Raw genomic sequence first — 21703 nt, 5'->3', positions numbered from 1 at the left:
ATTTACAGTATAAGTTTCATTCTATTGGGTGTATAAATATGACTGCCCTTTTTTCAGTAAATATAAGACATTTGTTTGTTTTTAAAATGAAAGAAAAATTTAATCAAAGTATTTTCCATCAGAAGTTACAACATTTGCCCATCTGTCAGGCAACAAATGGATTCCATGAAGGAAGAAGAAATCCAGTTATCAACCCAATTTTAAATATCCTCACAAGATCTGAACTACTTTCCTGAAAGGTCGCTCTGCATGGATCGAAACAAATAGTAATCTGAAGGAGCGACATCTGGAGAATATGGTGGGTGAACATTCCAGTGAAATTCTTCTAGAGTTTCCTTGACTGATCTTGGAACATGTGGGCGAGCATTGTCATGTTGGAAGACAACGCTTGTTGTGTCTTTTGGCATATTCTGGACGTTTTTGCTTTAATGCTTCGTTCAATTTGATTAACTGTTGTTTGTAATGTTCAGCATTGATCGTCTGACTTGGTTGCAACAGCTCATAGTACACAATATCCTTTTGGTCCCATCAGATACACAATATAACTTTACTTCCATGAATATTCTGTTGTGGCATTGATGGACCTGGGGTCACCTGATGCACCCATGCCTTTGGTCGTTTAGATTGTTAAAGTGTATCCATTTTTTGTCTGCGGTAACAATTCGGTGCAAAAAACCTTTTCTTTTTTGTCTTTGGAGCGATAATTCACATATGGTTTTTTGACGTTCAATGTCTCTTTCTTTCAGTTCATATGGGACCCAATTTCCATGCTTTTGAATCATTCCCATTGCACGTAGACGGGAAATACATGGTTGAGAAACATTTAAAGCTGCAGCCAGTTCCGATTGTGTTTGGCAAGGATGGCTGTCAAGTAATGCTTTCAATTCTTCATCTTGGAAATTTTTTGATGATTTTCCATGCTCATTGTCATATGTATCAAAATCATTATTTTTGAACCGTCAAAACCACTCTCTACATGTTGTATTGGATGGAGCATTTTCACCGTAAATTTCCAACAGCAAATGATATGTTTCTGCTTCAGTTTTCTTTAAAATAAAATAATGAAGCAAGACTTCCTGCAAATGCTGTTTTCCTGGAACAAAATTCAACATTTTTAACCAAATAAAAATAATTATTATTTACACTTTAAACAGATGTCTGGGATTTATTTTTGAAGAATGCTGTAAAACCTTTCAAATAAAAGTGTTGCCAGAATCAGTTGCATGCAAGCAGTACTACTAATGCCTTCTATTAAAAAAGGGCAGAGTCATATTTATACACCCAATAAGTTTAACTTTAATGTGCTCCATTAGAAAATTTAAAAAAAATTTTTCAAATAAATAACTGTCCTGTTTTATCAAAACAAAGAAATAAAATAAATTTAAAAATGAAAACATCTATTTTGAAACGCAAAACAATAAAATAAGGAATTTAATCTAAAATTGTTTTAAAAATAATGAAATCATTAAAATCAATTTAAAAACTTAATACAATAAAACCTCACTAATTCAAACTGCATTAACAACACTGTCAACAGGTCCCATGCACAGTACATAGGGTTTTCCATATAATATGGTCTTGTTAAGTCAAAATTACCAGTATTTTTAACTTTTAAATTTATTTTTTGAGTACCCTCGCGTAGCGTGGGTGTCAGCCGCCTGGGGCAGAGGAAAATTTCGCCGCCCCCGTATTTAGGTATCTTAATTTAAAAGAATAAAATATACAGTAATTCTAAAGAACTTTTCGGTAAGGACAGTCATCATTATTGTGTATTGTACAGGTTACAAATAAAAAAGTCACATATATATATATATATTTTACAATATAATAATTACATTTATTACAAAAATTTTTACACGTATGCCACTTACATTGATATAACAGGTATAGAACACTTATGATTATACCTTGACAATCGACAAGATTAAGTTATTAATGAATTGAATATAAAACACAAATCAACTTCCAATTAGAACTAGAATGATACTGTTACTATTTATATATTTTCATTTCAATCGGTCCGAATCGTAGATACAACAAAAATATAAAATGAAATGGTTCAAATTTTTACAAGATATTGTTATTATTATTTATTGTGAAATTTTGTCGTCCCCAAAAGTGCCGCCAGGGGCGGGCCGCCCCTGCCACCCCCATTACGCTACGCCACTGCCCTCCACCCTTTAATAGAGCCATAATCTTCATTCAGTTTTTCTTATATTCTGTATGAATAGATGATTAAGATAAGCAAATATTATGCTTCATACCAACTAACACCACACCTTTACAACTTCATGTCAACATCCTTTTATTGATACAGTGTGTTACTGATGTTCTGATTGGGACCCAAGACAGCACCAGCACCATACAATTTTGTAATCATTCTATGAAGATTCTTGAGAAATGGTTTGAGAGTGGAAAATTTATGGCCACAAAAAAATCAGATATTAAACTTGTTAACTTAAAATTCTCAAAGCCAAGATTTTTTTTAATCCCTTAAACATTGACTTAATGAGGTTTCGGTGTAATAAAATTTTAAAAAACCTGTTTTATTAATCTTGTCTTGAAGTAATTTTACTTATTAAAATAATTAATCACACAGTCTAGATGTTAAACAGATAATTGTTTAACAATCTAGAATATTCTTCTACTTGAAACATCTGAATGAAATATACCTTCAGGATAGCTTGTTAAGAAAAAAAACTATATATAATACTACAACTGTAACTATCAAACTCTAAATAACTTTTAAATATTCAACATTCTACATATTCAAATGCATTCTAAAATTAAAGTATTAAATACAGATGTGATGTGCAATTAGGGTTGTCAAGAATGCTTTATTCAAATGAGAAAGGATGCAATTTGTCATTTATTTTCATTTTTCAATGCCTGTCTCTCATAATGACAGTGGCAAATTTCTGTAACATCCAAACATCGTTCCCCATAGAAAGCTACAGTTTCCTATTATAGGATATCCTTGTTAGTTCAAAATTCTAGGGGCAAAATAATTGCAACTTCAAATTATCCAAGATTTACATAGTTTAGATTTACATCAGATAGTTTTCATAAAGATTAAAGCAGAATTCTTAAAATATAGCCCAAATTATTTTTAAAGTGGTAAGTTGCCCAAATCTGGTAGTCTAGAGCCATACAAATATCTCAATCTCCTACTTGAAACCCAATCTTGCAATCCCAAAACCCAGCTATATTATATGAGATAACTAAGAGAAAAAAGGTTACTCCTTTTTTCTCTACTTTAAGATGACATTCCAAAATGTGTTATTGTAAAAGCAAAGCCATATTAACTAGATTAGAGTTGTTCTTGGTCTTTTGTTCTCTTATAGTATAGAGGCACTTTGATCTAAATGAACAAGTTAACATATGGATATCACAGTTTGGACAGAATTTTCACTTTAAATTTCGATCTAACCAAATTCCTTAATATGCAAATCTCTATATCCTTGGCCAGGGCAAATAGTACAGTTATGAACTAAAGGAATTTCAAACTATCCAAGTTCAAATTAACGAGGATTTCCTGTAAATATTTTACATTAAAATTTGCAAATATTCATAGTCAATGTAAAAACTATAATTTTAAAATCAAAATCTATGAAATATAAATAACTTTTTATTTATTTATTATTCTTTTTGTCCTGTGGGCACTAAGAGGATCTTTTTTCAGTCCTATTGTGGGTTCAGCCAGACTCACAATTGAGCAACTGGATGGTGAGGACAGACCACATTAAAAAAAATTCCTAGGTTTTTTGACCTCCAAATTTGACCCTGAATTTTCCATAGTAGTAGGATGATGCTTTAATCACTTGGCCATCCATCAAGCTAAAAAATGTTCACGCTGAGAACCAAACTAGGTTGTCGTCTTTTTTATTTTAATTTCCATTTGAATATTTTCCTCTTCATTCTTTAAATATTTTAAAATTCTTTGTTAGAAATACATTTCCTAATTTGTCTTTTCAAATGAGTCCATAAATGTTTTAGTGAATTAAAATCTAATTAATTGGTGGGTGTAGAAAGAATGAGACATTAGAAAACTGATGTGTGATTTTTTAATAAACAGTATGCTTTTGGTCATTTGTAATGCCAGAAAACAAACTTTCTACCAAAACCTATTTTTCAGACTTGCATATTAATTTATTTTTGACAATGTCTAAATATGCAACCATTATATAAAATAATTGCTGTAAACCAAAACCACTATTAAACAATAAACAATTTAGGACTGCCTCAAATATTGGAACAGAGATAAAGATGATATCAATTTTATAGAAGGAATTTGATAAAGGAGCTAAGTTTTCAAACTTCTTGAATATACCTATCTTGGTTTCCCAGGATAATAAAACAATACATATGAAGTTTAATCCTGTCTACTTTTAGAAAAAGCTTTAGCTTCTATTTTCTTCTCTCATGGGAGCATTATTTTTTTTTTTATACTGTTTTGTTGTTCCTGGAAGCCAAGAATTTTGTATTCAAAAAGCTAGGAAATTTAGCTCCTTTATCACAAATACCTTTTGTAAAATAGATGTCATCCCTTTACATCCCTCTGTTTCTATATCCAATGCATCAGATTAGCAAATTTTTTTTATTGTTAAATAGCAGTCTTGGTATTCAGCAAATGTGTGCTGTAAGAGGTTTCAGAGTTATATTCATTTGTAAAGTTTATTCTTTTCTTTGTTTACTAGAAAGATGTGATACTTTTTCCTAGTCACTCTTCAATTATAATTCTCTTATAACTTTCCTAATTCTTTTAAAATTGACTATTTTCTAAATTTATTTCAAATATCAATACATATTTACACAGCAGATAAATTAAGATTGATCTTAACATCTTTAAGGATTGCTTGTTTTTCTCAAATAGAAAGTTCTGTTACACTATAATTACTTAAGATTTTGAAATGTTTTTATGATAGACTAAAATGCTAAAGCATCTTCCAATTAGTTCAAAAAGTTTTGAAATGTTTTATCATCATTAATTAGCTTTAAAATGAAAATTTTGACAATAAACTGACAAACTGTAATACAATACACTATTAATCAAATTTCAAAGTTACAACAGTTGATCATGTTATAATTTCCATTTTCTTATTTTAAAGCTTTATATTATGAGGGAGAAACAAAAAAGTTTTTTGTTCTTTCTCAAAAGTATCTTCTACAAAGTATGTAAATTTAATATTAAAATCATTTATTTGTAAAAGAAACATTTCAGAATTTCATTTTTAACTGAAGAAATATTAAATGTGTAAAGAATAAAAAGGACTTTTAATAAATTTTTTTATTTTAATTAAAATAAAATCATTGATTGATGTACAAGAACTACAACTATAGGATCTTTAATTTCAACATGAAATAAGCATTACCCGTATTTGTATTCCACAGGGTAGCTCAATCAATGCTGACAAGGTAACAAGACAATTGCCTCAAGTGACAAAATTTGCAGTCAAAAATATTAAAAAAATAAAAATAACAACTTTAAACTTTTTATTGTGCTAATATTAATAGTACAAGTGCTTACAGATCATCTTCAACTATTTTTGACTATTCTGAATATGTTCTGTAAATGCTTCTCCTGACTGCTGTATATACAGTATTCTATATTCTACTTTTATTTGGACATTTACCATTAGAGCCCTGCATTGTGAAGATGTAGGACTAATAGTTAGCAATCTTCATTATCTTTTTTGCATATATATATTGTATTTTGTTATAACAGTCTTTCTTCGGATATAGGTGGCAGATATATTAAATCTTAATAATAAGAATGTTTATTTCTACTGTAAGTACTGATTGTTGAGTATAAGCATTGTATTGTGACCATAAGCTAAAGAGCACTCTAAAATATTAGATACACATTGCTTTTTTGAATTAAAAGTTTATTGTATGATTTATGTTTCTCTTCCAGCTTTTTTGGATCTGAAGACAAATATTTTTTACGAAAAAAAAATTCATTACAGCTGAAATTATTTTTTGAAATTCTTTGGTTACCTGAATTTTATTTGTTTTTTTTTTGTTTTATTTATTTCTTGAGAAAATATATAAAAATAATAAAACTTTATGAGAGAAATTTAAGAATTCACCTATAAGGTATGAAAACAATAATGTAGAAATCATTTCTTTTTTTTAAGTTAAGGAAAAATAAAGTAACAAAAAATAATAATAATCAAATTTGCACATAGAACTGAAAGAAAAAAAAACATGTAAGAATAATTATATTATTCAGAAATAAGGTTAAATCATTAGCAAGGAAATTACAAGGAAAGGAAATCAAGTCTCTCTTAAAAAATTGTTTTCTTCTTATTTGATTATTCACTCCATTTCTTTTTAGATATTACAAAACTTACAAAATGAATCTCGAACAAAAATTTATCTGGAAATCCTAGAAAACTAAAATTTTCAAATTTTTGCTGGAAAGATTAGTAATAGCATATTTTTTTCTAATTAGAATAAAAATGATACATTTAGATTAAAAATAAATTTTATTTTCTTAGTTTGCTTTTTTTAATTTGTTCTAATTTATATAAGAAAATAAATATTAAACTACATTGAAATATAGAATTACAGTCTATATTAAATAAAGACTGTAATTCTTAGTACTATTTCTTATCTAAATATGCAAATAGTTTTTAAATTAAGTGAAAATATAATATTCTCATTTTCATTTAGAGACTGTCTACACTTAAAATCAGACTATTGATAAAGCTATATTTGCAGATTTTGAGTTAAACTAATACATGAGACCAATTTATAAAATGTGAGTAAAAGAATTTTCTGAATTGCCTACTTTTACAACTTATATATGTACGACATTTTACAAAAAGTTTGTAAAGTTTACATTATCACATTTTATATTGTTATTCAAATTAAATAAATATTTAAATTAAAACTATAAATTATACTATTAAAACATAATTCATCAATTGCTATATTTTTAAAATTTGGATTTATTTCAGTCAAAATTTAAAAAATTTAATATTCTGTCAATGAGAAATGCTTTACAATAAAATTATATACAATAGAACTTTCATAAATAAATTGAATTTGCAAGTTAGTTAGTTGCTTGTGCTTTTTTTGCAAAGAAAATTGGTAACAGTGGAGATCTATAATGCAAAAATTAGGGGTAATTGCATTAATTATAAAAATAATGAAGCTGTATTGCTAGCACAGCAGTCTCTACTCAATGACCTGCTACAATGTTTCCCCAAACAGCACAAGTAACTAACTAATGAAAAACGCTTTCTTGGTTATTAGTAAAGATTTCTTGGGATTAGTTAAAAGTATATCAAATTTATACACACAATTTCAAAAAAAGAGGAAGGGGGAACTGTCAGCACGGCATTAGTATCTATGTAAAATCCTCAGTGTTTAGAAACTTGATTTCTCAGCATAAAAATATCTTTGTGCTCTATCTTAAAGCAGATTAATTTTAATATGATTTCTTCTGCAAATGTTAATTTTCTAATATTAAAACAATTACTGCACTTCTGTGTGTACAATCTACAGATTGTGTGTTTAAAAAAGAATTTCAAAAGAGGATGCAGCTTATGTGATGAAGCAGGTTATATGCTAATTAAATTGTCTTTTCCTTTGTCTGGTTTCCAACCTGTGGGGCGCACCCCCTAGGGGGGGCGAGACTGTTGCAAGGGGGACATGCAGCTGTTTTCAAAATATCATTTTCGAATACAAACCAAAAAAGTCGAATAGGTGTCAAAAAAACGAATCAGCAAAATAGGTATACGTAATCCACAATCCTCGCCGCGAATTTTTCAGGTACAAATGCTAAAACATCCATCCATACTCTTGCTGGAACAAGAACATCTCGCTTTCACGTTTGGAGCCGAGCGCACTTTGAGTATTTATGAAATTAGATTGTTAGAAAAATTAAGGGGGCGCAACAATTTTTTTTAAGGGGGGCGCAGGTACAAAAAGGTTGGAAACCACTGGTCTAAAGTCACTAAAAGAGTCTTTAGAAAATGTGAAAGAATTTCTGCTGCAGACAGTGTTCTGCCATTCAAATTTTCCCATAACTGCTAAACACACACAAGCATACTTTACTGTTAGTTCTCTTTTGTTCATTCTATGCTTTCAGCCTATGCTTTAATTGATATTATTACATTTTGTACCTTCAGACTGGTAAATTTCTGGTAATTATCCTCTATCTAAGTAATTTCAAAAACTGTAATGGTTAAAGAAAATAGTGGAAAGTAAAGCTAAAGAGGTCATCATTATAATTATGGTTTATCTCCATCATTTTTTATTTGTTTTAAATTCTATAGCATAGAACTTCATTTTATATTAATTAAAATATTTTTTATAATATTTAAATTATTATTTAATAACTTTCTAGTTAGAAGACAACAGTATAATAAATCTTTGTATGACATTGAACAATATTTAAATGAGCAAAACAGAATTTCAATATTCTATTGGATGGTAGGATTATTACAATCTGTCAAGCCCATCTTTTTATTTGAATGAATTGGCTGCCAAAAATAATTTTTTTTTATTATAAAGCTTTGTTTTTGTTTCATCAGATATTAATAAAATATATTTAAAAAATTTAAATAGAAAATTTTGAGCTTACAGTTTCAGTTTCAAGCATATAACATTGCATTTTTTATGGAATTATCATACAGGAACTTAGGAGACAATATGGCTGAATTTAGACTTTATTAATATTGATTAAAAAAAAAAAATGCATTTCAGGTGTCATACCAGGTTGTTCAATAAGTTTTGTCGTTCAATAGGAGATGGCGCTATTAGGTTTGTCGTTTTATTACTCTAAAAATAGTACTACTTTTTTATAAACACGTGTGAAGTTTCATGTAGATCTGTCAACTCATTTCTATATTTGCAGCTGTTCAAAGTTGACGTGTCAGTGTATTTTTTTACAATGGAAAAAATTGAATATCGTGCAGTGATAAAATTCTTATTTTTGGAAGGTGTAGCACCAAAACAAATTCATGAACGATTGGTAAAAGTGTATAAGGACTCTTCACCTTCAATTAGAACAGTAGAAAGATGGGTTGCTGAATTTAAACGTGGCCGTACAAGTCTTGAAGACGATCCACGTGAAGGACGTCCAAAAAGTGCATCAACACCAGAAATCGTAGCAAAAATACAGCATATGGTTTTGGAAGATCGTCGATTAACTGAGAGAGATTTAGTAGAAGCCCTAGGGATCTCATTAGGCAGTGTGAGCAATATTTTGGCTGATGTTTTGGGTTACAGAAAGCTGTGTGCACAATGGGTGCCGCATTCGCTAACTATGGAGCAAAAACACATTCGAATGCAACTTTCTCAGCAACATTTGGAGCGTTTTAGAAAAAATAAAAAGGATTTTGTGCGTCGTTTCATTACTATGGATGAGACTTGGGTCTACCATCATGATCCTGAATCAAAACAAGAGGCTAAGGAGTGGTGTGAACCCAGTACTTCGGCTCCGAAGCGAGTTAGGGTCCAGAAATCGGCCAAGAAGGTGTTAGCATCAGTTTTTTGGGATGCAAAAGGAATTTTGTTCGTGGATTATCTCCAAACTGGTAAAACAATCAACTCAGACTATTATTGTAATCTTTTGGACCAGCTGGATATAAAAATTCGTGAGAAAAGACCTGGTTTACAGAAGAAAAAAATCATTTTTCATCAAGATAACGCACCCTCTCATACAGCTCAAAAAACCATCGCGAAAATCAGCGAATTAAAATACGAATTGTTGCAACATCCTCCCTATTCGCCAGATTTAGCTCCCTCTGACTTCTGGCTGTTCTCACATCTTAAAAAATTCATGCGTGGGAAACGATTTTCATCGAACGAAGAGGTAATAGCAGCCGTGGAAGCGTATTTCGACAGTCTTCCGGATTCTCACTTCAGGGATGGAATCCATAAATTAGAAGATCACTGGAACAAGTGTATTGAAGTTCAGGGAAATTATATTGAATAATAAAATGTATTTCAAACCATAAAATTGTGTTTATTAATATTGATTAAAAAAAAAAAATGCATTTCAGGTGTCATATCTCTCATCAGTTCTTAGAGAAAGACAGCGAGCACACACTATTGTTTTAATTATTGTATTTTCTCCTTCTCCTCCTACTTCAATGACAAGACCAGTTATGAAGTAGATGAGAAGAATAAAATATGTTTTTTACATGTGAATTTTTAAAAATTTATTATTATAATGATATATGTTAAGAAAAATCCAATTGTTATTAATAATACAAAAAACATCTTTGAAGAATACAGGTACTAAAAGTGATAAGAACTGATGAGGGCTATGAAACACTCATCTGTTCTTGTCACTAATTCTCTAATTTACTAAACTAATGCATGACCAAGAACTGTGAGGGTTAAGTTCTTGTCATACATTTTTTTGTAACTAATATCAATAAAGTCTAAATTCAGCCATATTGTCTCCTAAGTTCCTGTATAAGTCTGTAAAAAAAAGTATTATTATATGCTTGAAACTGAAACTGTAAAGAAATGGAACAAGAAGCTAGAATAACAATATTAAGTTTAGTTCATATAGAAAGCAAATTGCCAGGGAAAAGTGGAAAGACTATTCCATTGGCATCAAATTCTTTCTGTAGAATTTGTTTTGTGAATCATGATTACACTTTAACATGTTGAACTCTTCCATCAAAGGAAAACATTAGTTACTAATTAAAATGATAAATTTCTGAAGAAAGGGACAGATTTAAACATGACAGCCACAAACAATATAGTTTAATTAATTAAAAATTTTTTAAAATAAATAAATGAGAAAGCAAACATTTAAAATAATTTGCTGTTATCAGTTGCCAACTTGTTTTAACATTTATTGTTATTTACATATGAAATACTCATCTGTTCTTGTCACTACTCTTGTTTTGTCTGTCTGTGTCACTGTTCTTGTCAACTGCTCATTTCATTATTATCTTGTAAAATGGCAGCGAAAACCAATTTTGTTAGGCAAAAATAATTACTTTTAGCAATTTGCTTTCATTTTTGCAAGTGAATGCCTATCTGATCTAAGTTCCATACAGCATAGAAAAGCCAAGTACAGTGGTACCACATACTTCAAACGACCGTAACTTCAAATGTAAAATTTCACAAAAATTCACCTCAGAGTTTGAATGATGTTTTGGAATTTGAACTGTGCATGCAGTGAAAAAAATGTGCTTGAAGCATAAATGCAATTTGTTGTGTCAACATCATCTATCGCTCTCAAGTTACGCTTGTATTTTTTCAGTGCTTTTTTTTTTGGTATGCTTGTTTATTGTTTGCTATTTGTCGCTTTTTAAACAATTTCTACCTGCAATTTTTCTTTGTTGACAGCTTTTTCGCATCCCTACATTTTGTGTTCTTTAGTTCAAAATTTCCTGAATAGAACTTTTTAAACCACATTTAATATGTTGGAAGTTTACAAGTACCTTTCCCATACACATTACAATTTCTTTTTTTTACTGTTTGTGCAGCATTATATCCTTTTCAAAACTCAAAGTATAATATGCCCAATATGCTTTTTATCTAAAGACATTACAACTTGATTTTATTCAAACAAAATGTGAAGTAAAGAGTTTAAAGTAATCTTCTAAACAAAAATTAAAATCTCACACTATCTATATGTTAAATTTCACAACTTTTATAATTAAATCACACAGCTATGTTAAGAAATAGAAGTCCACAGCCATTAATTGATTGTATTGTTAGATTCTAAATATTTTACAACTATAAATACTTTATGTCATTAAAATAACTTTTTCCATAAAGTAAATGATTTCATTTTGCTAATCAAAACTTTGATCTCGTATCAATTGTTGTACGAATCCATACAAATATGCCCTCATGAAAATAATGTATATGTTAAAAATAAATATTTTATAGTTGCTTCCATTTTAGTAAACATATTAATTTTTTTGTTGTTATCAAATATTTTATGATTCATACTTTACTTAAATTAATAACAACTATTATTGTTATTTTACAATGTCTTGTTCATGCAATCAAAAAGAATATATATATATATTCTTTACTGTATAAATATATTATATATATATATATATATATATATATATACAGTAAATCCTGTCCAAAACAAAGCCAAATAAAATGTAACCTGTCTAAACAGGAAAAAGTCTTCTAAACTGTGATTTTCTATGTTTAAAAAAACCTGTTCAAAACAGAAAAAATATTCAGTACAGTAGACCCCCCCCTATAAGACGGTAGATACGTTCTGTGTTATATGAATCTATATTGTATAAGTCACTTAGATTTTACAAATACATGAGCTATTCACAGCCCAAAGCGATTATCTTACTTGTTATATTTAAAATAACTTTCTTTAGTAATCAGGCTTAGGGCACTACATGACAACAATTTTTATGGCTGTTGAATAATAAATGTGTTTTTTTCCCCCCACAAGAAAACTCAACTTTTCCACCTAAACTGACTGTACATACATGTGCCGCTGGATGGTGGTCATCCAATCAGTGTCGTCGCTACGCTGGTAGCTCTCAAAAAGGTCCGTTGCTCGTCCACTATTGGTCCAGATTCGAACAATCCTGTGGAGACACGAGTCCGCCATGACAATCTGGCTCATTCTTTTACCGTGTTATACAAACACAATCACAATTTTTCTACCATGTTATACGAATCCGTCTTATATAAACCCGTGTTATAGGGGGGTCCACTGTACTGTGTGATTCCACACAGTACTGAATATTTTTCTGATTTGTTCAGGTTTATGCAGGTTTTACTTTATATGTATATACCACACACAAAAAACTTACCATATTTCAATGGCTACACTAATACAGATGTATATTATAAGGCTGATTTAATTTCATAATGTAAGAAGTTATACAGTTCAAAAATACATGATATAAAATTTTAAATTAAAAGATTGTAACTTGCAATCAAACAATATTGATTTATTACATAATATAAATTTTTTAAAAATTATTATTATTAGATAAACTAGCAATTATTTATTGTGATATTGTCACAATGCAGGGCTGAAATTTTTAATCATATTTTTAATTTATTTTAATTTAAAATAAACATGCTCCAGCTTAAATTAGTACTTTAGTACCTTGCACCTGTACATCATTCTTTTCTTTTAACAATAGTCATGCTGGGCACCTATTAACTGCTTTCAGGAGAAAAGTTTTGAATTGAAATAACATGACTTCTGATTTGTATCAAAAGTTTATATATAGTTAATTGGGGCCTCTTGTCCCTAAGGTTTCCATACCTGGTCTTGGATTTCATCTATCTAACTCCATTCTCAAGATTAAGAAAAGACAGAAGGACAACAGTGGGAATTTATAGGTCTACAATTTTTTTCAAAGCCTTAAAAAATGTAAATATGTTTAACATATCAAAATTTCAAATGGTACCATAATTTTCTGTAGATAATTTGCATACCTGCAAACCTGGCTGTTTAAGACATGACACTTATGTTATGTAACTTATAAGATATCATCTCAAAAATTCCATTTTTCCCATTTCTTTCATTTTATTTATATTAGCAATTCAGTATGAGTGGGTGTTTTCACATGCTATTCCTTTAAAAATTTGTTGCAAGGAAATTCATTAAATATTAAAAAGGAAATAGTTTTTCTTGTGTCATTTATTATAAACTAGGCTCATCATCATTATTTCTTTAATTTTTAATGAACTATTTTATTATTGTTCTTAATTGAAATTAATTTTCAACATAATTCCTCAATTACTATTTCTAATTTTTGTTGTAGTTCACTAAGTTTTAAGCAAGCCTTGTAATGTTTGTGTTGTTATTATTTATGCAAGATGCATATAAAATTAATAATACTAGGATATGGTTGTTAAACTCCTTAAATTTCACTTCTTTCTCTAAAGATAAATTCCCATGAACAGCAAAATTAACTAATCAGTGAATCAGTGGCTTTCTGGGTCTGATGTTTCAAACTATTATCACTACAGCAATTCCCATTGTATATATCAGGGTTTGAACATAAAAACCAATGGTTTGATGAAATTGTTATGTTTTCTCCCATAATTCATACCATGTAGTTCCAGTACATGGTAAGAATTATGGGAGAAAACATAACAATAATACTACCATGTATATTGTTAAATGTGTTTGTGGTAGTGTAGATATATTTAGAATTTGAACAGATTTTTATCTACTTTGTCAATCTATTTAAAGCTTATGTGTTGAACTTATCTGCATTGTATAATGAACTGAAAACTCAACAAAGATGGATTAGACTGACAATATCCAAACAGATTAAAAATGTGAGAAATCTTTTTATTTATTAATGTTTCTTCTATACTCTCCCTTTTTCTCATTGTGAGAAACAATATAATGAACCAAAAGCAAGTTACCTTTCAATTATCTGACTGATTCAGTTTTTGTAACTCATTAAGAAAAATAATTAAATTTAAATAGTCACAATTATTTATTCAATCACATATAATTGAAACCTTTAAATATTCAATAAAATTAACAAATTTAATTCAGTCATTCCAGGCTTAACCCACTCAGGATATACAGGGTGTATCAGAATAACGTTTTAAAAATTTGGAGCATCGTAGAGGATAAAATTTTGTACATTTTGATATAAGGAACCCATAGCTGGAAATGTGATATAAAGTTTCTACAGCACTTTGCACTTTGCGATCAGTATGCTGAATGAAACAGCAGAATACAGTATTTATGACAAGCTTTATTGACAAAACAGTAGAGTACAATCAAACTGTACATCGAATCAGTGACTGCACTACTTTAGAGTAAATGTTCAATGTGGACAACCACCAACTTCGTTACATCATGTGCAATGACGAACCATGTTTTGTCTGACTCTCTGTAAGATGCCACGCTCCCCTCTGATGATATTAAATGCTGTAAAGATGCACTCCGTAAGCTCATGAACTGTTCCTACAGGTGTTGTGTACACAAGGGACTTTACATAACTCCAGAGGAAGAAGTCAAGAACAATAACATGATGTCAACGGACAGAAGGGTAGTTACCAAAGTGAAGGGTGGTCAAGCACTTCCTACTGCTGTAGAAACTTTATATCATGTTTCCGGCTATGGGTTCCTTATATCAAAATGTTCAAAATTTCATCCTCTACAATCCCCCAAATTTTTAAAACGTCATTCTGATACATCCTGTATTTACAGATTATAGGGAATTTCAGAGTTCATTTTCAGCTGAATTCCTAATATAGTATGAATAGAAAACTCCCATTTTAAACATCAAATTTAAAAAATTAGCCAATCAGAGCAAATAAATTTTAACAATGTGGTACTATTATTATACTCTAACGGGTAACCCATTTTATTATCAATGTCAGGGCTCTCCAACAGTCTACCTCTGTATGAATAATTAGCTTTTCCAGGGTCATGCTTGGCATTTGTCCACTTATCAATATTTTCAAATAATTAAGTAAATGGTGCCTTATAAAATTTGTTTTTAAAGTAAAATATAATTTTTTATTCAAAGAATTAATTAAAATTCTGGTAATATAATTTATGAAATAAATTGTTAAATCATTCAGACTATGACTTAAAACATTTTAATTATTCAACTAGTAAAATTTGTATTAAATTCTAATTATTGATAAAACTATTAGATAGTTAAATATAAAAATCATAATAAAATGAAAACTCCTCTCATGTTTAACACCAAATTATTTTATTGGAATAAATTAGTTAAAAAATTCATCATGTTTTTGAATTTTGCTATTAATTTTCAAAGTAACCAAAAGGAACAATTTTTGAAAAACATTCTTTAAAATATTTTTAATCTCAAATCATTTAGTGTTTGTACAATTTCCAAAAACAACAAAAAAAAAGTATTGTAAAATTAATTGTCTGAAAGTAATTGACTAAACAATTAAATAAAAAATGGCAGCTAAAACAATAACTTTAATTTTAATAAACAATAACAATAATTTTATTCCATCGTTATAATCCAACTTAATATCTCCCCTTTGGGAGATATTACGTTGGATTATAACAATGGAAATTGTTACTGCTATTGATCTATTGAAAAAAATGTCAATCTACTAAAAACTTGAAAGTTAGCAATAGAAGAGAGAAGTTTTATAAGTTTTATCATATCTATTCACAGATAACCTATAAAAATCTTTATTATTATTCATGTTTTCTCTAAGGATCTTTTTTGTTATTAAATTTGAAAGCAATGGTATTTTATAAGAAAATATTTGCTATCTTTTAAGGAAGTGGTTATTAAAAATAAGATTGCCTACATAAAATCAGAGTGACTCAATTTGATTATGCAGTTAAATTTATAGAAAAAGAATTACCAAAAAATCTTTCAAAATTTACAAGTAAAAACAGATCCTGACTTTTATAAAAATTCTTTGAATGTTTCTCAGTGTGTTTGTATTCATGAAAAAATACACACATAAATAAAAAAACTGGCATCTAAAAAAATAAAATTAATAAGGCATCAAAAAGAATTGTCACTCCAAAGCAAGTTTCTTAAACATCAAATTTATGTTTATTTAACATTATTATTATTCAAACAAACTAAATTATTACAAAATAACCATACATGTGGTAAGATGGTTATGATGGAAATTTTTTCACATATAGAACATATTTATACAATTTAAGGTAGACTGTGAGAAAACTATTGATCCTACTTTGAAAAACTGCTGTAAATCAATTTAACAGTTTTCTCTCAGGTCATCTGTTACCCAATTTTTTTTTATACTCATTAAATAATACTTTTTGTTTTCATTTATTACTACTGATCTTATTTCTACTACATACAGCATAACATACCATATTCTGTTTCTAAACATAAGCAAAAAAAAAAAAAAAAACTATTGGAAAATGGTTTCAATTTAATTTAGAATATACTTATTGAAATAACAGATGATTCAGTCTTTTCATTTAAGAACTAAAGCAAGAAACTATTTAGATATATATTTTTGTTTTGGTGTTCTATACAAGTAATATATGTAATATTAATTAAATTATATAATGATAATTCTTTTGTTTTATTTCAGAATGCCAATTCACAAATGATTTGAGATTAAAAGAATGTTTTGTAACATTTTGATATTTTTAAAATAACTAATAATACTCAAAAATATTAAAATTTTGTAACTATTCATAATGTATTTAAAAGAAATCTTAATATTGAGAAATATAGTATAGCAGGTGTAAATATAATAAATGTTTGAAACAAAAATAATACTTTTACTGATATTCTTTTACAAACAATCATAAAAGTTTCATAAATAAAACACAAAGAATTCATTATTTTTATATATTAGTTATGTATATAATCAAATTCAACCATATCTATTTATCTTCAAATTTAATTATATGTAAAACTAATATATAATTCTTTCTGATTAGTAATACAAAATATAATCCTGACCAAAAAAAAAAAAAAAAACACAATAATATAATTTTGGAAAATATTTAATGGCTAAACTGCTCAAAGATTGTGACTTAATAAGATATGACTTAATTGTTTCTTAAAATTTTATAATCAGTTACATTCACAAATATAATATTTTTATATTAATAAATAAATTAATATGAAACTATAACAATGTACTTAATGTTTATATAAAGTTTAAATTTTAATTTTCATAAATAAAAACATACCTGGACCCATGAAGCTTGACACTATAGGAAGAAAAAAAGGATAATATAGTAAAATATTAAAAATCATTTGAAGAAGGCAGATCTCATGTTTATTTTAGTGTTATATTTTATTTATATTACTTAAATGATAATTGAAAATCTAACGTTATGAATTAAAATAAGTATTTGTAAACAAATTCATTTAAAATTATATATTAATTATTCTAATAAAAGTTATTAATTTATTATGGATTTAATATAGTGAAAAATCATCATTTTCATTTCTTGAAGATAATATCTAAAATCATACCACTTATTGTATTACTTTGAAATAAATCTTTTAGATAAATTTTTAAGAAAAATTAAAATTTATTTGAATATTTTATTTTAAAAACATTATAATAAAATTTATTTTCTCCATTGAAGCCAAATTATTTGTAAAAGAAAACAAAGCTGCTATTAAAAGCTGCTGTAATTGTTTTCTACATCATTTAAAAAATAATAATAAAAATATATAATAATATTTTTAATATAAATAAATAAAAATCATATCCATTTTATTTGAAAAAAATAAAAATTGATAATAGAGAAAAATAATTTTAAAATTATTTAATAACTTTTTATAAACTAAATTTAAAAATATTCAAATTAATAGTTGGAAATATCAATTTTCAAATGAGTACAAGAAAACTAAATCACTATCAAAAAGTCAAAATATTTTAAGTTTTAGAATTGGTTTTGCAGATATTTTATTTTCTGACAACATTACAGGAAAAAGTAATTTATAACTAGCAATTCCAAAACTCAATATATCAATATTATACATTGATAAATAAATTATTAAAAGCATTTCTAAAATTTAAATAATTTCTAACTTTAAAAGTGGTTTGGTTTATTTGTAAATATTCAACAAAAAGATAATCATTACTTAACTAATATATGCTAACTTATAGTAAACAGATACTATATCCGTATAGAAATCAACTACTCAAAACTTCTTTAAATTTATCAGAATATGGTACTCAATAGTAATTGATATTGAGTACTGTTGTTGCTCACTTCTTTCACTGCTAGTTGATTATGAAGTCTCTGATTTAAAATCAACAATGATTTGAATTTAACTCTAGTAAATCAGAAAATTATTATATACATGAACTATAAATTTTTGGTTTAGTGTTTTGCTATTTTTTGATAATACGATACTTGAAATGACCTCTAGGAGTTTTAAAAAAAAATTTACTCTAGTAATTTCTCATGACAATATAAATTTTAATTGCAATCAATCAAAAACTGGATTTATGACAAAATTCCTGTACTTCATCGATCACTATGTGACAAACATTCCATGTCAACAGTGTTTTTGATTATCTGTAATACCCTTGCAATATCCTAGATCAGAGATGGGCAACCTGTGGCCCGTATTAGTACTTTTTGCAGGCCCACGTTGCATAAAATATGAATAAATATATCAGTTTCCCAGCTTAAGGAAGTATGCAGTAAAAATTCAAATGTTATTTTCTATAACTTATGTAAGTGAATAGTTTTTGAATTTGAATTTAGTAATAATTAAAACAAGAAACTAGCTAATGAACACATCAAAACTAATTTAAAGCTAGCAGTGACTAACATTTAACCAAATATTTCTGATATATTACATTTACATCAATTTCAGAAGCTAAATTAAGTATACCCATGATAATTTATAATTACATGTGAATAAATAATTGTGATTTACTGGCATTTTTTTCTATTTTCTCTTGTATGCGGACCACATCAGTTCAAAAGTTTTGAAATGCGGCCCTTACATAGAAAAACGTTGCCCATCCCTGTCTTAGATAATCAGAAATGTACTGTATATACAAAGTAGAGAAGTTTTACAGATGGTTCCAAAATTGAAATATATAGGTTACTTTATACATAGAAAATAGGTATTTTAACAAAAATATGGCAAACTACACAAAGAAAAAAAATTAATATTTAAATTATTTTTGTTTTAATAAAAATGATGATATTGGTAAATATGAAGAACTGAAATGGATTTTGCAAAATCCATTCTTTGTTCAAATACATAAAAATTAGGAACAATGGCTAGACCAGTATATGCCATCATGGTAAATGCACCAGAATAAAATAAAGTACATTAATCCCTGAATTTTAAATCTGGTAACTGTATACTGGGTAAAAGCTTACCTTGGTAGTCCTAATGGCCGCACTTCCAGTTGCCACCTTGTTTGTGAATGTGCATGCGCAAACAAGAGGGCAACCATTGAGGTTACCAATATGTGCTTATTTTTAATTCTTTTTTTAAACTAAAATATTTAAAATGTACATATGCTACTCATGTTTTCCATACTTTTATTTTGTTATCCTGTTTTTTTTTTTTTGCTCGGAAACTTGTTTTGACTTCTGTTTTAGAACCTTCCTTTCTCTTATTTGATGATTTAACTACATTTTTAATAGACATTTCCTTTTTTTTCTTTTTAAGTATTCCTTTCTTCTGTTTGCTGGATTCAGGGGCAGTAGGCACACCTTCTGGTTCTTTCCATTGTGGGGTTTTACCTGATCCTGGATATATCCAATTCAAATGTTTAGCAAATAACTGAAATCATCCTCCAGGTTTCTTTTTTCACATTCAAACATCTTTTTATACATAAAAAAATATAAGTATGAATCCGATAGATCCTCGGTAAAATGCATTGGCAAAGTTTTCCTATTTTTTAAAGTATGCCACAGACGTGTAATTTTCTGACTATGCACACCAGTTATAGGGTCGACAAAGTTTTCAGCATGTTTTACAGTCTTATGCACAATTTCAATACCTTCTAAATCGTCCATGTGATTATACCCCTTCCACTCAACAGGCATTCTTTTATCAACTTCTAAATAAGCAAATTTGGATTCCAGCAGGTGAAAGAAAAGTCTAGAATTGCAATTTTCGAAAAGTCGGACGACAATTTCACTCCTTCTGACATTATTTTGTTAAATGAAAAATAAATATTTCTACTTTTGTTAATATTTAACTCAAAACCAAAAAATAATAAAAATACAAACTTTTGAATAATATTAACACTGTCATAATAACACAACCTGCACCTTCTGCTAACATGAAACTGGAACTCAAAAATTTGCATAATTCTTCTTCTTTCTTCTCTGAGGAGAAAGTTGGACTCTCATTTGCATACTGATATGTCAGTACAATCAGTGGCACCTAGATCAGATTTCAAATCACACCTGCTGTTGAGATTTCGGAAGCGTGGCCATTGGGACTACCAAGATAAACTTTTACCGTATATTGTAATATTTTGTGTATTTAGTGTAGTATAGAATTTTCCTTAACTGTTTTTTATCTTTATTTTAGATATTTGAGGTCACCATGTAGGATCACGTATACAGGACTTGTATATTTAATAAGTGTTTCTTGGAATAAATGTTTCGATGTGTTAATTAATTATATATCTATAGTGTCATTGGTTGTAATTGGGTTTGTTTTTATTATTAAGTATTATTCTATGTATATTTTCTTTAATGACTTATTGAGTTATTGCCACTGTCTGATCATCTGTGTAATTTAGTGTTTCTGTATGTTGATGCATTAAAGTATATTATCCATCTTTTGCATTCATCCTTCTGAATTAAAATCACATTAAAATTCACAAAAACTTTCATAGCTATTTAAAACAATTAATACTTAAAATATTAAAGTGATATTAATATTAATAAAGTCATAACAATAAAAATTGTTTTATTAGCAAATATTTCTACTTTGGTATTCTGAAAATATATTCTCAGTAACTTGAATTTTATCTTTATTATATAAAAGTAATTCTCCATTTAATAAGCAACTCATATCTTTTTCCTCAATAAGACACAATGCTAATAATTTTTTGTAGTCAGTTTATAACTTGATAAAACTTTTTTGAGATTATAATATCTCATTATCAAATTCAAACTTAATAACAACCAAGTTTGGATCAAGTGATAAACTGATTACTTAAAAATTATTAGCATTATGTCTTATTGATGATACACGAAATATATATTACTTATATAAAATACAATAAAAACTTGAGATTTAATAAAAAGAGCATATTTTCTTAAATT

At 27.9% G+C, this 21703-nt stretch overlaps 1 protein-coding gene across 4 annotated transcripts in view; it reads right to left on the bottom strand.

Moving 5' to 3' along the window:
• da (daughterless) overlaps window positions 1–21703 on the bottom strand; it is a 189331-nt gene that overhangs the window by 23139 nt on the left and 144489 nt on the right. For all 4 annotated transcript variants that reach the window (XM_067288401.1, XM_067288398.1, XM_067288399.1 and 1 more), the window contains one exon: window positions 17624–17644. In XM_067288401.1, the coding sequence (XP_067144502.1) occupies window positions 17624–17644 (21 nt within the window). The remainder of the gene's footprint in view (window positions 1–17623; window positions 17645–21703) is intronic.

The sequence above is a fragment of the Centruroides vittatus genome, unplaced genomic scaffold (assembly GCF_030686945.1).
Source record: "Centruroides vittatus isolate TY-2023 unplaced genomic scaffold, ASM3068694v2 scaffold_861, whole genome shotgun sequence".
Lineage (NCBI taxonomy): Eukaryota > Metazoa > Arthropoda > Arachnida > Scorpiones > Buthidae > Centruroides > Centruroides vittatus.
This window is presented reverse-complemented; position numbering and strand designations above follow the sequence as displayed.